Source organism: Taudactylus pleione, unplaced genomic scaffold (assembly GCF_031769625.1).
Source record: "Taudactylus pleione unplaced genomic scaffold, aTauple2 ptg000703l, whole genome shotgun sequence".
NCBI classification, from domain to species: domain Eukaryota; kingdom Metazoa; phylum Chordata; class Amphibia; order Anura; family Myobatrachidae; genus Taudactylus; species Taudactylus pleione.
This window is the reverse complement of record NW_028285105.1, coordinates 4,631,944-4,650,613: the sequence shown is the minus strand read 5'-3', so window position 1 is coordinate 4,650,613 and position 18,670 is coordinate 4,631,944. Positions and strand designations below refer to the sequence as shown.

At 42.4% G+C, this 18,670-nt stretch overlaps 1 protein-coding gene across 1 annotated transcript; it reads right to left on the bottom strand.

Moving 5' to 3' along the window:
- Positions 1 to 10,934: 10,934 nt before the first annotated feature.
- Positions 10,935 to 16,624, bottom strand: LOC148477651 (C-X-C motif chemokine 10-like). Its single transcript, XM_088456417.1, has 4 exons — positions 16,526 to 16,624; positions 16,270 to 16,393; positions 13,289 to 13,372; positions 10,935 to 11,339 (listed from the first exon to the last, which is right to left on the bottom strand). The coding sequence occupies exons 1-4, from the start codon at positions 16,587 to 16,589 to the stop codon at positions 11,297 to 11,299; spliced, it is 315 nt and encodes a 104-aa protein (XP_088312543.1). The 5' UTR covers positions 16,590 to 16,624; the 3' UTR covers positions 10,935 to 11,296.
- Between the last annotated feature and the right edge of the window lie 2,046 nt (positions 16,625 to 18,670).

Genomic DNA, 18,670 nt, shown 5'->3' with positions numbered 1-18,670 from the left:
TTGCAACGGCTCCCACTTGGTGCTGCCATCCCTGAGTGGAAAAATAAATATAAGTGAATGTTTATACAATGACCAATACATAATAACTGTTAGTGCAAGTTACTTTCTTGACAATTATTGTGTATATTATGCCAATAATTATTTAGCAGGATATAGAATGAATGGTTGTACCCTGTATAAGTGTAGCAGAGTACGGGAGTACACATATGCTGACTGTAGTACACTTTGGGCCTGATTCATAGTTGCATGCTATACCGATGTTTATGCAGTTGAGCGATTATCAATAAACCATGCTTGAGTCTAAGGGGTCTATTTACTAAGCAGTTAGAAGACAGAGTAAAAAGTGATAAGAAAGTGATAAGGTGACAGCCAATCAGCTCCCAACTGTCATTTTTCAAACAGCCTGTGAGATGGCAGTTGGGAGCTGATTAGCTGGCACCTTATCACTTTCTTATCACTTTTCACTCTGTCTCCTAACACTGCTTAGTAAATAGACCCCCTAGTCACACAGTGCATACATCAAGGTACATTGGGATAGTCGACAATTTACATGCAGTGTGATTGACAGAGAGCATTAGGCTGAGGTAACAGGGAATGGTAGCAAAGAACGCAGGCATTTCACAATAATTTTTTGTGGACATGTCGCACCCTGCAAATGCGATCCTGTACACAAGAAAAATGGTTCTGGTGTCTCAGATCCCACGGCCATTCTGCTGAACCCTAGCTTTACTCAGGACTGAGATACGCAATGATCTGTGACTGATGCTGCGTCTTTGTGCGCAGATGCTGAGTCATTTTACGCAGGTGCTTCGATTTGCTAAGCCGCAGGTGGGAGTCACAATACATCTCCCGATGGCTGCAACATTTGCATATTTTCACATAGCAGCTGTGTACAAAGATGCAGCAGCGGCATCAGTATACAAGTGTGAATCAGGCCCTTGGTGTCCATTATGACAGCTGAAGTAAAGAGTTTTCTAATGTGCCATCTCAGAAACATTACACTATTTTAGTCGTTCCCAAACTTTTTCAGTTCAAGGCACCCTTAGGGTCTTCATGATTTTTCCAAGGCACCCCTAAGCCAAAATAATTACCAAGCGGTCCCTTTTTGACCCAAGAAGTTGGGTCAAAATGATGTAATTAGTATTTAGGTCAGGACAGAAATACTTATCAACTTGTTTGTTTGTATTGCCCCCTCTGTCTCTCTCCCATTGCTCCCTCCGTCTCTCTCCTATTTCCCCCTCCATCTCTCTCCTATTGCCCCCTCTGTCTCTCTCCCATTGCCCCCTCCGTCTCTCATTGCAACCTCCCCTGTTTCTCTCCCTTTGCAGCTCCTGCATGTGACTCCAGTCTCCTTTACAAGCCCTCTCCTTGTCTCTACCTTTGTAAGCCCCCTCCATGTGTTTTCCTTTGCAGTCCCCTGCATGTCTCCTTTTCTCCCTTTGCAAGCCCCCTCAATTGCAGTCCCCTACGTGTGTCTCCTGTCTCCCTTTGCAGCCTCCTCCTCCATGTCTGCATTGCAGCCCCCCCATAGTTCCCTATGTGGCCCCCTCCCTATAGTATAGTTATCTTCCACTGCTCATAGCTATCCCCCCTATAGATTAGAATGCATCCCCCTTACTTACCTTTAGTAGAGTTCACCAGCGGCGCGACGTAGGGGAGGCCGGGAGAAGTGTTGCCAGATTGCAGGGATGAATTAGAAGCAGCTGCAGGTCACACAGGCTGAGGTCTCCTCACAGAGTTGGCTCGCTGTAGAGAGGCAACGCAGGGGGCCCACAAATATACAAGCGGCTGTCAAGAGCTGGGGGGCGGGGGGCGTCAGCAGGCCTGTGCAGTTATTGATAAGGAGAAGCTGCCCACAGTTGATTGGCTGGGGAGATGCTGATGATTTCCATTGGCTGCTGCAGCGCACACAGGACCTCATTGATTCACAATGCATCCCACAAGACCCAGTCAGTGACAGAACCATGGCACCCCAGGGAGCAGCTGCGCACAGTTTGGGAACCTGCACTATGTATATAGTAGATATGAGCTGTTCGGTTTTGCGGAGAACTGAACACACCCAAACTTTGGAGTTCTGAGTTGAACCAAATCCTGGCTCAGATCACTGAAGTTCCGAGTAGATCAGACTACTGACTCAGGTCTTTTTGTTAAGTTCGGGACTCGGATCTAAAAAACCAGATCTCTCATTTTTTTGCACTTTATGTAAGCCCCTCCCTCGTCAGCTGCCATTTCACACAGGAGAGTGTATGGAGATGGTGTGGGCTGTAGTTTATGCAGCAATAGTACATACTAGTCACCATTAGAGAGAGCTGTAGGTGGAGAACCATATAAAAGACTACAGGCATAATTGTCACTGTGTATGTTTGTTTGTCAGACACTAACAAGCACCTGCAATCCAGTGCAAACAGCTTTTTGTGTATAGGGGTGGCCATCGGTGAGGTGTCCATCTGTGGGCACCATTGATGGTTCTATTGGTGATTACCATTGATGTCACAAAAACTATCTATGGTGAACCATCAATGGTTTGCACCCCTCAATGGCTACTACTGCTGGGGACATGGCAGGCTATGGGCTAATAAGAAACAAAGTTGGGGCTTAGCGGCCACCGTAAAAAAACAACAACAACCATTAGGTCCCACTCAGCTATCGATGGGAAACCCATCGCCCATTGGCAGTTAGTCATCGATGGTTGGTTCAGTGGCGTCACAAGGGGGGTGCGGGCCGAGGGGTGACACCAAGGTGCAGACTGACACTCCCCCACAGTGACAGGAGCCAGGTGCTGCACTGTAGTGTTAAGTGCAGCACCCAGCTCCTGACACTGTGAGGGAGCTGGCACTGCAACACAAGCAGTCAGCACCCCCTGCACCCCCCCAGTAATATTAAAGACGGGACCACGGGAGATCGGGCCGTGAGGCCACTCCCCATTCTGCAAGGTCACACCCCTTTGCACAAGGCCACACACCCTTTTCGGGGTGCGCGTGGCTACACCGCTCTCAAAACGTCCCTCCCCGCACCGGGTGACACCGCCACTGGGTTGGTTAACTATAGTTGGTTGATGGCCATCCCTACTTGTATATGCTTGCCAGAAGTTAACCTGAAGTGAGCTACACTTACTTACAATTGTTTTTCATAGATGTGCTATATTCTTTTACATTTGTGGGCATGGAGCTGCACTCCTGCCCTCACTGCACATCACTTCCAGGTCCTTAGCATGAAGGGGAAATAAGCTCTACCATGCCGGGACTTGGAAGGATCTATTCTAGTGGCTCTAACCGCAATCGTCGTGCCGGGTGCCCTGCTTACACAGCAGGTGGCAGAGGCAAGGGGGACATATAAACTGGGCTCCCGAAATTCCTGAGGGTTCGGGGCCCCTCGGAATCTTGGGGCCCAGTACAAGTGTCCCCTTAGCACCCCCCTGTTGCCGGGCCTGGGTTTGCACCCCTCAATGTGCCATGTGTTTGTGCTGCTGCTCTGTTGCTTAGTGTAGCCAGCCAGCTCGCTGCAGCCTTTGGCCAATATTGGTGAAAAACAATATTGTGAGGTGGTCAAAATTGCCTGGAATGACTGGAAATTAATATTATACTGTATATGTTAATAATACTGTAGAAACTAAAACAGGCCCAAATTACATGATTTTAGCTGTTTTTAATCAATTTTCAAAGAAATCCAGATCCAAAAGCAAACCCGAAACCAAAATACTTGAGGGCAGTGATGATTTAGAATCAAACCAAAACACAGTGGCCTGCACACTTCTCTAGTATATACAGTATATAGGCTGAATTACATCACTGGTTACTGGTGTGAGGGGGAACCACCAGTTTGCTACATTTCCTTTAAATGATTTCATTTGAGAAGAAAGTCTGGCAAAAGTGAAACTATATTTTGAGAACAAGGGATTATGTATTCTAATATTGCATGACCCAGAGCAATATTATTCCCCACCCACACCACCCATTATGGCCATTTATGATATTCCTATAAATTGTACATTTACAGATATTTCATATGCATCTAGCAATTCTTTCTATATTTTTGTCTATCTATCTATCTATCTATCTATCTATCTATCTATCTATCTATCTATCTATCTATCTATCTGTCTGTCTGTCTGTCTGTCTGTCTGTCTGTCTGTCTGTCTGTCTGTCTGTGAGGCCAGGAGATGCTGGGTATAAAAGAAGAGGAAGCTACAAGTGAGAATGATAATAAGCAGGAAAACTGACAGGCCCAAACAGCACCCCCTGCCCTGCCGTGCCCTGTGCCATGGCACAGATCCCACTATCCTAGTTACAGCCCTGGCAACAGTGTTTCAGTCTATAAAGTGGTGCCACATGAAGAGATGCAAACACCACATCATTTACCTGTAATGGTGCCAAAAGAAAGAGACATCTGTGCAACTACTTGCACACCAGTCGGTGCGTGCATCTGCGTTATACGGACAAAAAAGAGGAAAACAACTGACAAGAAACATCGAAACACGGCAGTATAATTAGAATGCAAATATCTTCCAATGTAATTAAATTAAAATCTAAAAATTAATAAAAATCACAAATGGATGTTTAAATTATTTGGCGTAAAAATAAAATGTAATGTTTTGATGTTTGAAAAAAAATGTAAATGGTTTATTTAGTTTTATTTACAGTAACTTTCAAAATCACGCACCATGGAGTTCAATAGGATAGGCAAAACCCAACTTATTTATGTGCGCCGTACTGTAACCACTTCACTTTTATGAATACCTATATTTAATCAAATAAAGTATGTATTCAGGGATGGTATTGTAATGCTGACAGTCTTGTTATCCCACGGTGAGTGTCACCTTGTTTGATTAATATGTATATTTCTTCTGTAATTATTACTGCCTGCTATACTGGATATGAAAGATACTGAATATACAAAAAGTGCTGTTTTAGTTTTTGTGAAATGATGATATGCTTTCCACATAGTGGGTGATAGCATAATTGGTAATTGGCTCTGAGTATGGACAATTAGCGGTCTAGCTAGATATTTATTAACTAGAATGCCCATTATGAAAGCTTTTTTTAAAATTAGTTTAAATTCCCTTTACTTTTATTTTCACTTCTCATGATCAATAAATATTAAGGTATAAACCATGAGAGTAGAAATGGACCATGGGGGTAATTCAGCAGAGGATAGAATTGCAAAGCTGCACACAAGCCGGCTGTGGCATAGTGATGGTGCGCTACCTCTATAAGAGCACAGCGGTCAGAATGGCTACAAGAAGATGGCTGCAGTCCGCGGCAAGGCATGCTGCGCATGCCCAGCCTATGCCACTCCTGTAATGGGCCTAAGTCGTAAGTGACAACTCAAGGCTACACCTCCGCCTCCTTTATCCGCCGCCACCGACGCCCAGTGCCCATTAGGCATCAGGACAGGAGAAGCCAAGCACTGGCACTGCAGCAGTTACGGCCCCCACTCCCAGCCCTGAGACAGTCAGACCACCACCAGACGAAAGTCTGTCTCTAGTAAGTTAGCTCAGGCTGGGCACTAGGCAGAGATGGGTGCTGCTGCCTGAGGCTGTTGGATCTGACTGAGTCTCTCTGACTCTTAGAGGCTGGGGTGCTGACGGGCACTGGGCAGAGGTTTGTTGTCTGCCTGCTGGATGGATCATTGATGGCCTGGGTTTGGTCCTCAACACAAATGTATATTATATATTAGGGATGAGCGGGTTCGGATTTCTGTGACCACTCAGTCCATAGGGGCTGACTGGGCTGTGTTGTGCTGCTGTTGTCCATAGGGGCTGGCTTGGCTGTGTTGTGCTGCTGTCATAGGGGCTGGCTGGGCTGTGTTGTGCAGTCAGTTGTCCATAGGGGCTGTGTCCACTCCAAAGTCTATAGGGGCTGGCTGGACTGTGTTGTGCAGTGTCCCATAAAGACTGTAGTCCTAGAGGGGTGGTGTAGTGTTGTCCAGGGGGTAATCTGTGCATCAGGGGTGCTCCCCCAAAGTGCACTAAAGAAAATAATAATTTTTTTTTCTGTTTGTGAATTGTGTGCGCAGTAGCCGCACGTGCATCAACAAAGTAATGCCAAGCGTGCGTCTGTGTCATAAGTAAAAGGCCGGCTGGCTCGTCTGTTAAAGGGTGGTGTAACCCCCAAAGTGCACTCCAAACAAAATTAAAAAATATTTTCTATGTTTGTGAATTGTGTGCACTGTGGCTGCACGTACATCAACAAAGAAGCAGCGCCAAGCGTGCGCCTGTGTCCCATAAGTCTGTTAAAGGGTGGTGTAACCCCCAAAGTGCACTCCACAAAAAATAAACAATTCTTTTTTTTCTGTGTTTGTGTGCGAAATGTATGTGCAGTAGCCGCACGTGCATCAACACAGCAGCAGCGTCAAGTGTGCCCCTGTGTCATAAGTCAAGGGCCGGTTTGGACATCTGGTCCGGACTGAAGGACGTGCCAACAATGTCAATTTCTGACATGTCTACTGTCACTGCATATGATACTGTCACCACTGACAGAATGGTGGAGGAATTATTTTCTGTTTGTGAATTGTGTGCACTGTGGCAGCACGTGCATCAACAAAGGAGCAGCGCCAAGCGTGCGCCTGTGTCTTAAGTAAAGGGCCACATGGCTTGTCCGTTAAAGGGTGCTGTAACCCCCAAAGTGCATTCCCAAAAAAATTATTCTTTTTTTTCTGGCTTTGTGAATTGTGTGGGCTGTAGCCGCACCTGCATCCTCAAAGCAGTAGCGACAAGCGTGCGTCTGTCTGTTAAAGGGTGGTGTAACCCCCAAAGTGCGCTCCAACAAAAATAAAACATTTTCTTCTGTGTTTGTGAATTGTGTGCACTGTACATGCATCAACAAAGGAGCAGCGCCAAGCATGCGCCTGTGTCCCATAAGTCTGTTAAAGGGTGGTGTAACCCCCAAAGTGCACTCCATAAAAAATAAACAATTCTTCCTGTGTCATAAGTCAAGGGCCGGTTTGGACATCTGGCCCGGACTGAAGGACCTGGCAACAATTTCTGACATGTCTACTGTCACTGCATATGATACTGTTACCATTGACAGAATGGTGGAGGATTACATCGGTGACAGCATCCAAGTAGGCATGTCAGACAGTCCGTACCTGTACTGGCAGGAAAAAGAGGCAATTTGGAGGCCCGTGTACAAACTGGCTCTATTTTACCTGATTTGCCCCCCCTCCAGTGTGTACTCTGAAAGAGTGTTTAGTGCAGCTGGGAACCTTGTCAGCAAAACGCGTAGGAGGTTGCTTCCACAAAATGTGGAGAAGATGATGTTCATAAAAATGAATTCTGAACTCTTCCAGGGAGACCAGCCTCCAGAATGTATAGAGGGACCTGTGGTGGTGGATTCCAGCGGGGACGAATGAATACTCTGTGAGGATGAGGATGTACACAACACTGAAGAGGGTGAGGAATCGGTGAATGAGGAGGATGAGGACGACATCTTGCCTCCGTAGAGCCAGTTTGTGCAGGGACAGATTAATTACCAGCTTGTTTTGTGTTGGTTCCCAAACAAACCAATCATTTCAGCCACAATCGTGTGGCAGACCCTGGCGCTGAAATGATTGGTTTGTTATAGTGTGCATGTCCTGTTTATACAACATAAGGGTGGGTGGGAGGGCCCAAGGACAATTCTATCTTGCACCTCTTTTTTTTCTTTGCATTATGTACTGTTTGGGGCCTAGTTTTTCAAACTGCCATCCTATCTGCCACTGCAGTGTCACTCCTAGATGGGCCACATGTTTGTGCTGCCCACTCGTGTCGCTTAGCATAGTCATCCAGCTACCTTGGTGCAACCTTTTGGACATAAAAACACTAATGTGAGGTGTGAGGTGTTCAGAATAGACTGGAAATTAGTGGAAATTAAGGTTATTGAAGTTAATAATAGCATAGGAGCAGAAAAACCCACAAATTCTGTGATTTTAGCTGTTTTTATGCTTTTTTTCAAAAAAATACAGATCCAAAACACAAAACCCAGAACCCAAAACACGGAAGGGTGGTTTTGGCAAAACCAATCCATATCCAAAACATGAACAAAGATCCAGATCCAAAACCAAAACACAAAACACGAAAGTGGCCGGTGCACACCCCAATTATATATACATATCAGCAAAATAAATGAAGCTCAAATTGCTATTGTAGGTCTACAATAGCTGTTTCAGCTTCATTTATTTTGCTGATTACCCAGAGTGTCATCTATTTCTATTGAGATATTGCTATAGCACCTGGGACTGCTGAAGCGTAATCTGGAGGACTAGTGCCGGGCACTACTTTTGTTTAACATTTTGATTGAAGTTTGCACAATTCTTTTATTTATATTGTTTAGTTTGGTGGTATTTATATTGCTGTTTGGTTCCTTTTATTATACTATATTTTGTGCGTTTAGCAAGTGTTTCTTTAACAAAATAAAATAAGTCATAAACCAATGTATTATTTTTGGCGTCCGCATATAAATACAAGGATTGGTGGTGGAATTATCTGCTATAGGCATCAGCCACAATCTTGCCTAGGGCACCATATTGGCTAGGGCTGGCTCTGGAGGGGGGTGTGGACACCATGTGGTTCAGGCAGGAGAGGTGCTTAGGTGCATGGCACTGATTCCCGGCATTGCAAAGTGGAGGTTGGGGCCGCAATGAATTGTATCATCAAGCAACCCAGTCTGCTCACTTCACTCAGGAGGTGGCCATCAGCCGGCTGCATCAAGGGGCTGCCAGGAGTCTTTCCTCAATTTCCAAGCAGCTAATTGAATTCTCCTGTGTATACATCTATATTTCTCTGAGATATTTTAGAATATCATGAATTAGTGTATCCCAGTTTATGGGTGGGATACACTATACTCAAAACTGCAGTCAAGCCTCTGAAAATGTATTTTTTTGAGGATTGACTGCATTCTTTATATGCATCAAGCTCCGGAAAGCAAATGTCATGACCAGGGATTCGTGGCGTGGAGGTTTGCGGTCCTTACCAGTGAGGATGCTGTGGTGTGGTCCTTCTGTTGGGGGAGCTGGCGTGTGGAGACTGGCATTGGCTGTACAGAGAGGTCTGCCAGAATTGAGCCATCCTGGCAAGAGTAAGTCTAGCGGCGTCTCTGCGTCACAGGTGTCTGGGCGCCACCATGTTGTCGTTGGCCATGTGACATAGCAGGCCAATCATCTGTAGGTCACCTACAGTACTCTCCCTGGCCTATCACGTTCCGCTACTGGGTACTTAAGGGTGTTTGGAGCTCCCTGTAGTTGCCAGTGCAATTTGTTCACAGCGTAGCTGTGAGAGAGAGTTCTCTGCACTTCTGTACCCTAAACTTGTGATCCGGTGCTTGCCTTAGCTCCTTGTCAGCCTGTGGCTCCCTGCATAGCCTGCACTGCTTTGCCTTGCCTTGTTCTCTGCTGGAGATCAGCCCTACACCTTCCACCAGACCCACTGCTGCCTGAACCTGTCTCCTCAGTTAACCCATTCCTGTGCAGCCATCATCATAGCATTTCTGTATTTCCCTTTCAGCCATCATCACAGCATTACTGGTATCCCCTTCAGCCACTATTCAGCAAACCAGGATATCCACTTCACTCTCACAGTCTATCTGGATTCATCTCTGTCACTGAATTGGACATTCGTTTACTCCCATTCACTACAGTTCCCTTCAGCCACATACTGTATATCAGTTTGTTTATTACTGGACTTTAGTTTATTATTCATGTCTATGAACATTCACATTAAACAACCCACCTTTCAGTTTAAACCTGTTCCGGTGTCTGATCCAGTTTCCACCCCGAGTCTACAAAAAACACAGTCCCTAACAGCAAAACATTCCGGTGCTTGTTCCCTATAGGTAATGCCATCTATAGATGGCGTTGCCTAATAGAAGCCTATGGTCTTCTTTTCAGAGACTTCTCCAAGAGGGATTCAATATAAACCCCTTCCAGGGTGCCTCCATAGCCAGAAGGCCGCACTTGCGCAGAAGGACTCCAGTATCATAAGCCTGGAAGTCCACACACCACAAAGGACAGCTCTTATCGGAAGAGCTGTCCATTGCTTAAATCTTCATGCATATGGCATTACTAAATGCCGTTATGCATGCAATCAGTTGCGGGATGCATTGTAGTCAAAATGTGATGCTTGATGCATCCCGCCACGTGTCTTCCCACAGTTTGTATTTGTGTAAGTGATTTATATTTTCTTAGATCACGTTAGTGATGGTCCCTGCCTTATTGGAGTTTGGAGTGTAAATTAATTCACTAACAGAATTAGAGGTCCATTTTATTCAGCAGCCAAGTAACCTGCCACCACGTTTTTGAAAGTGTTGAAGTGTTGAAACTGTGCTCCACACAGATAGTGCCCAGGCTGGGAAATGAGCTCATGACTCCAGCACTGTTAGGCAGCAATGCTATCCATTGTGCCAATGTGCCACCTATTATACCTATTATATTTATTGTACTGTAGTTGGAAAAACTGACGATGAAAAGAATCAGGGAAATAAAATTTTACATTTTATTGAATTTTAACAAGTCTATTCATAATCATTTACAATTTAACAATTACTTAATGATTAGTTTCAGTTATATTGTACAATATTTACAAATGAAAAAATAAACATTTACATATACAGTACATACAAAATATACAATTTATATTCTTACAGGATTGCCTCTTTATATAGCGATGTGTGGTGTGCATATGTGTGTGTGTGTGTGTGTGTGTGTGTGTGTGTGTGTGTGTGTATATATATATATATATATATTAGGGATGTGCAGGCTCGGATAGGTTCGAGTTTGCACGTGGAGTTCGGATTTTTCCCTCCAAAAAAACGGAACTCAGAACGAGGCAAAACGTCATCTTACATGGACGAACATCATCATTCCTGGTCTTTTGTCCAGGAATGATGATGTTCGTCCATGTAAGATGACGTTTTGCCTCGTTCTGAGTTCCGTTTTTTTGGAGGGAAAAATCCGAACTCCACGTGCAAACTCGAACCTATCCGAGCCTGCACATCCCTAATATATATATATATATATATATTGAAGCAGCCCCCCCTTCTGAAAACCTCCGAGGGTAGATTGTATTGTTGCTCACCAAACTTTGAATACAGAAGAAATGTATACATATTTACAGTAATACAGATGGCAAAAGAGAAATATTTACAAATGCTGCTGTATAGCTTATGTTAAGATGAATATGTACATTTTTATATATTTTGCATCCATATATGGATATGGTGTACAGTTTTCCATATGGCTACTAAACAGGGCATGTTATAGTGTCACATACAGAGATTTATTCCATCACAGAAAGAGTCACCACAAAGTCTTCTTTCTCCCACCGTTACACTTCTGGGTGTTGGATCACTTTAATGTGTTTACTGTTCCTAAAGAAACAAAAAGCATGAGAAATTAGCCATAGACTATTATTTAACCCATAAATATTCTACACATAATGGAAATACCAATGGTGAATACTGATTTACACTTTAATTATGTGTTTATGTAAACATGTTAATGAGTGAGAAACAAATCCAATATAGTAATTAGAGTTGTATTTATTTATTTATTTTATTTTTGCACATGAGACAGATTACACTTTGCTACACAAACTGTAATGGGCATTTTTATTGCAGCTTATTAATAATTGGATTTGTGGTCAATTTCTCATATACATAATAAAGATCAAATTGTCTGAAATTTAGTTGTTTAAAGTACAGCTGAAACCAAAGTACATTTAAGGACTGCAAACTTAGGAGGTTTTCTATTGTGCAACATGATTTGCAAAACAAAGCAATGATTTGGGGTACGCTTATTTTAATTCTGTTATCTCTAAAATGAATAACTGGGAAAATTCCCATGTGCATGGTCAAACTCCAGACTGGGGGCCAAATGTAATAGGGCGAGGGTTTAGAAAATGTGAGAGTTTAGCAGTAATCTATCACATTGGTCGAGTTTAATCTTCAAAATGGGAAAACATCTGGGTGAGATATTACATCGTGAGAGTTTTCTGAGTCTACAAATATGTGAGTTTGCCTGTTCTCGGACTCTATTACATTGGCTGAGTTTAAAAAATGTGAGAGCTAAACTTTCACATTTTCTAAACTCTCACCCTATTACATTTGGCCCTGGAAGTCAACTTTTCAATATGTGTTTCAGTATTGAAATAATATAATAATAACCCTACTCAGGTAAAACACTTAATGAAATTTTAATTGGAAAATGTTCAGTTGACACACTGAGAGACATTTATACAAACTCGTACACAGGTAACTATATACTCTGCAACCCAAACAACAAGCTTATTTTTCTAGTGCTGTTTAACAATTACAAAACACTAAGGGCCCTATTTATGAATAATTTTATTTACTAAAATAATGTGAAAACTGATGTTTTTACACCCTTTTCACATTATTTTAGTTTATCCTAATAGTATGAATGGGCAATTGGAGGATTTTTAGTAAAAAACTGCTCCAGGTCCTTCAATTTGCATATTTTTAGTAAGCAGATCGCATTTCCCATGCTTGTAATAGCAAATGTTATCTGCTTCAAATGTACTAAAGTAAATTGTGAATGCCACCAGGAGATGGCATTAAGCAGTGTTGCCCCCCATCTCAACAACTCGGTCATCTAATCGCTGTGCCCCGTTAATCTGATCTGTAAACTGAGATACTGTGCTGCATCCTCAGTTTACTGCCGGGACACGGCGATCAGATGACCGGATCACCATGGAGCTCACCTGGTCACCGATCGTCTGAAGGAGGTAAGTGTACGTTCGGGGGGGGGGGGGGAGGGGGGCGTGGGAGGGGGGAAGAAGGGGGGAGCCAGTGTCAGAAGCGGATGCCCAGAACCAGTCTAATGCATGCTCAGAACCAATCAGAACCAAACTAAAGGCACCCTGAGAAGTGTGCAGAGAGGATTCGCAGGGACAGAGCTTTCTCGCATCCTTGCAATGTATTCAAATATCGCATTGCGAATCCTGGTAATTTTATCACATCCCATCCACATCTGAGATGCTGATTGTGATAAATAGGGCCCTAATTGGTTACTATCAGACAGATTCAATAACCCACAAGGTTTCATCTATAATGCTATGCACATTATCCGGGCAGGAAAACCTTGCTTGGCTTTGTATGTGTGCAAGCATAAAACAATTGAGGTTTTCCTTACATAATAAACCCATATGGATGGCTGGAGGCAACCACATAATGGAGCCTTGTGGCTGATTAACCTACCCTTATGTGTTACAGTATACAGCACCAGTTTCCAAACATGTTTGATTCTATGTATGTTGTATAATAGTATCCTTCGTTCATCTACTTAGAAAAATACTTACGGAAGTGTTCCATTCAGTATAGCTTCCACTTCTTTAATATGAGGATTGACACATTTAGTTTTCTTGACTCCTTTTATAGTAACACTGTAAAGTAATGAGAAAAAAAAGGTATATTTTTATATATTCTAATTTAGGTTCATAAATGCATTTTATCACAAAATAATGCCACATACTGTAGTGAAATTCAAATACTTGCCACACTGACAATTACTTAAATTTTTCTAGACTTCAGTCCTCAATTTATGTTCAATATCATCCGCCAGCATGGGAAGTAGAACATATACTTTGCACAATATAATTAGAGCAGAGTTCAAACACAATCTCTGTTATCACATTGTTTTAAGTTTAGTGTAGCTCTATGCACTAGCCTGTACAATAAAAACAATGTTGTTTCAGGGTGTACGTTGAAATATACAGCAGATAAGTAAAAGAGATAACAGCGCCAGGCAATGTACCATATGATATCTCAGAGGTACATAAACATACAGCAAATTGTATGTGCAAGAAAATGGCTCCATCATGTATTGAAGAAAAACATTCATCATAATACAGTATATTAGAAAACAGAACAATCAATGTCATTAGCTGGATCAATATAACATTTATTTTATTATATTATATTAGACAGGACTAATACTCTGCACACACAAAAAAACAATAAGTGAATATATAAAATAAATTAATTGCACTGAAAAATTGCTGCTAATCACCAAACTTGATTAAAATGGATGTTGGACTCTTGCCCTGTATATTCTCGATGTCTACACAAAAAAAACTATTTTTTGCAACAAACTGTGAGTGCTGGTTCTTCTTCTCCTCCTTGTGGATAGGTGAGAGTGATAGATGTCTGAATTTTTGTTTGGACCTGACAGTCCTACATATATCTACAAGTGAGTGCTGCCTTTTTCTCTTATTTGATTCATATATAAAAGAATACATACAGTATATACTATACCTATTTTATATATCCACAATACAATAACAAAAGGAAATGTGTTCATTATTGGAGGAAATAATACTTATTATACTCACAATACTGCAGCAATAGCTGTAAAATCAACCTTTAATTGCATTTTATCTGGATGCAGCAGTATTCTTAATATTGAAAGATAGCGCTGGTATTTTATATATGTAATTAGAATAAATTGTGGCTAATAAGAAGAGAATGCACATCTATCTATCTATCTATCTATCTATCTATCTATCTATCTATCTATCTATCTATATGTACTGTGTATTTATACTGTGTATATATAATGAATTAGCCATTCCATTTTCAAAATATTATAAAACAAAATCTACTTTTGTGAATCGACAGATTTGTGTCTCCACTGACAGGGAGTTTTCATTTTTATTGAACAATATTTTGTTTTTGTTAATAGTAATCAAAGAAGTTTTTATTTTATCAAAAGAGTGCCTTAGTACATCTTTATATATATATATATAAAATATAGTGAGATACATTTGAAAAAAAATATGTGTGTGTAGTTCAGTGCTTTTAAACCAGTCTGAGAAGTTGGTAATTCTTAATCTGGGATTTACTGTTTTTTATAGTCTCATTCTAGGAAAATATTTGCATTTATCTAGCATATATTTTCTTATCATTACATTTTTTTGAATCCCAGATAAATTATAAAATATTTATTTGGATGTAAAATTATGTCATTTTTAAATATGTTTTGTTAAATGTTTATTTTGATAAGACTATGAGCATGTATAGTATGTACTCTTTTTTGGCCTGCGTTATTAGTTCACTGGCCCTCTAGGGAAGATGTAGATTTTAACATTCCTGGTCCAATCTGTGATTTACTATACATTTAGTTATTGGGTTTTTGTTTTTTGTCGAGTATCAGTAGTGCCTAATATAATACTTTATTAGTATTTATCCCTCTACCTACATGCCCTTGCTAAGAGCCTTGGAAGCTGTGTGCCCCAAGCACTAGAAAATGTAACATAATTTTCCTGCATTTGAGGCTGAGCTGCAGTTTCTAATATTTTTGTAGCATTAAACATTTAGCAAACAATAAGTGATGTTCACATACATATACATAATTTTAGGAAAAGTCTATTTTATAATGCTGAGTAATTCCCTTACAAATTTTATAGTAAAAAAAAAGTTGCCTTATGAATTTACATTTACTTTAAAATAAGTTTTCTTTAATTAAAAAACTAGGAACCCAAAACATTCTGAATTTACTATGACAGATGTCCCATTAACACAATGGGCCTGATTCAGACCCACTCGCGAGCGGCTGTCCGCTCGCAAGTGGGTCGATGTTATGCACTGAGCATGCGCACGACGGAGGGAGCTCCGTCGTGCGCATGCGCCAGACGCGACGAGCGAAGGAAAGTCCTTCGCTCGTTGTGTCCGATCAAAGGGGGCATGCTGTCAATGTTGATTGACAGCACGCCCCCTTTGGTGGGCGTGCCGGGGGCGTGCCTCCCTGACGGGGGCGTTCCCACGGGAACGCCTCCCGTCAGAAGCCGGCCCACTGACATCACTAGTGATGTCAGTGGGAGTGATTTTGGCTCTGATAGAGCCAAAATCACTCCGGAGCTTGCGGTTGAAAACCTCAACCGCAGGCTCCGGCTCGCAATTTCGATGGTCGCAATGGTCTCGACCATCGCGGCCATCAAAAAGCACGCTCGTATAGCCTGTGGGTGGTGACCCACAGCTATACGAGCGTCCAGGAGAACGCTCCATGAAAATGGAGCCCGGCCCTCATTCAGAGCGTGCGCTCTGCTCAGAGCATACGGCTCTGAATGAGGGCCAATATACATAAAATATAGAAGCAACCTGAGGTATGGTATATTACTTAATGGTTTTCATTTCAATATAACGTTACATTATACATAGCTTTTGCATCAGTAAAAAACAGCAAATAAAGTGACTATTAGAGTAAACTATTAGGATTGATGTTATTTACATAAATGATAATATTATATTTGTCAGTGAACAGACCAAGATGTAAGTTACTTACACATATTCTTTCGATTCACACTTAGCACTTATTGGGAATATTTCCAACTTTATTGTCTTCTTAGTATTCAGTTTTTTAGAAAGGACCTTACATTTGCAACGGCTCCCACGTGGTGCTGCCATACCTGAGTGGAAAAATAAATATAAATGCATGTTTATACAATGACCAAAACATAATAACTGTTAGTGCAAGTAACCATCTTCACAATTATTGTGTATATTATTTAACAGGATATACTGTAGAATGAATGCTGTACCTTGTATAAGTGTAGCAGAGAACAGGAGAACACATACGATGACGGTAGTAAACTTTGTGTCCATGATGACAGCTGAGTACAGAGCTTTCCAATGTGTTATCTGTGAGACTGCTGCCTGGAGAAACATTACACTATGTATATATAGGCTGCTGAATTACATCACTGGTTACTGGTGTGAGGGGGAAGCACCGGTTTGCAACATTTCCTTTAAATGATTTAGCTTGAGAGGAAAATCTGGGAAAAGCGAAACTGAAATATGAAACCAAGGGATTGTGTAATCTAATCCTCTCCTACACTGAGGAACATCATTTTCATCCCACTCCATTCATGCAACAATCACAATGTATGGGTGCAATTTCAGATTTTTGATATACTTCTAGCAATGAGTATATTATATATATTCTTCTGGAGGAGGCATTCAAAGCAAAATAGCGAAATATAAATAACTTACCACATTATAGCCCCTACTTACTAAAATACGCATTTCAAATGCAGATTGTAGTGTGATAATTTCACCTAAAGTGACATTGCAAATTTAGGAACTGTCAGGAGGATGTATTAACATTCTCAAGCAGGGACAGAGCTTGCTAGAAAGCTCTGTTCCTACGAATCCCCATGGCAGGGGGAAATACAGTGATGGTATCTCCAAGCATCTGCTGCCGCCGGCCAGCGCTACCGCCCACCCCCACCCCGTGGCAGCCCCAAGGGGCACACAATATATTGGACGATCAATTGAACGGCCAATATATTTGCCAGTGTGTACCCAGCATTACATAACATAAACATACTGTAGCACATAGCAAGCTAGTACAAAAATCTAATTAGGTAAGAGACTAGGCTGACACTATAAAGCTGGGCATACACTATACAATTTTCTGTCAGATATCTGTCCAATATGGCTGGTTGGAATGAAAACCTGGTAATGTATGGGAGCAAATGACAATCGTCCATTTGCTCACAAACACTGGAAAATAGCCAAAAAAGGTTGTTCATCCAAATTGGTTAAAACACACAAATGTAACCAATTTGAAAAAAAAAAATTTGTCCTTTTTTCAGTGTTTAAAACCATATGATCGAGCGTCATTTGCTCCCATGCATTACCAGGTTTTCATTCCAACCAGCCAGATTGGACGGATATCTGACAGATAATTGTATAGTGGATGCCCAGCTTAAGAGTACTCAAAGTGAAAACAAAACTAAAATACTATACTTATCAAGTGCCGTGATTGTGCAGAATCAGGATGCAATTGATATAGGACCTATTGGCCAAAAATCTGTATAGGTACTGTTAAAATAAGGCATGAAAGAAGTGCCTGCCAAATGCAACAGATAACTCTATGAAATGGAAGTAAATGCACAAACGAAGGGGCATAATGAGGGAACAGTGCCGGTAAAGAAAGCAGCACCACCTGCACATCCTTAGAATGCTCCAGGGTGCTGTACAGGCTGCCATATGTATGTGTGGAGCGACCAACGGACGCTCCAGTGTGCTGCAGCAGTGTCACTGGCTGCAGGGTGGGTATGCAGTCAGGAAGCCGACAGTCGAAATGCCGACCGCCGGCTTCCCGCCTATCATTATCCCTACGTCGGGAGCCCAACGCCTGGCATACCGAACAAAGGTAAGCTGGGCGGCTGGCGCGGACAGCTGTGGGGGTGGAGGGTCAGGTTAGGGGCTCCCGGGGGGGACTTAGGGTTAGGCACCCCCCGGGAGGGTTAGTGTTAGGCTAGGGCAGGGATGGGAAACCTCAGGCCCTGGGGCCGTATAAGGCCCGGGGAATCATTTGGTCTGGCCCTCAGAGCTTTTTTCTGCCTCATCTGGCTAGCAGAGTGCCCAAAATGGCACTCTGCAGCCAGAATCTATGCAACAGTGCTGCCAGGAGCATCCTTAGGACCTTTTTGATGGTACACCGCTGCCCTTACACCTCCCCGGTGCATCCTCAGGATGCTCTGGGTATTGCTGTAATCAACTTTGATTGTGGCCCCACCCCATGTGACGTCACATTGAGGGACCGCGGCCTGCACCAAGCCTGCGAACGATGTTATATGTATCAAAATGGCCCTCAACAGAAAAAAGGTGGAGGGGGGTTAGGGTTAGGCACCCCTGGGGGAGGTTAGGGTTAGGGGGGGGGGAGAGGTTAAGGAATA

Coding starts and splice junctions, on each gene's coding strand:
- LOC148477651 (XM_088456417.1), bottom strand. CDS start 16,589: ATGGACACAAAGTTTACTACCGTCATCGTATGTGTTCTCCTGTTCTCT. Junction 16,394..16,525: donor CTCTGCTACACTTATACAAG/GTACAGCATTCA, acceptor TTTTCCACTCAG/GTATGGCAGCACCACGTGGG. Junction 13,373..16,269: donor TGTGAATCGAAAGAATATGT/GTAAGTAACTTA, acceptor ATTACTTTACAG/TGTTACTATAAAAGGAGTCA.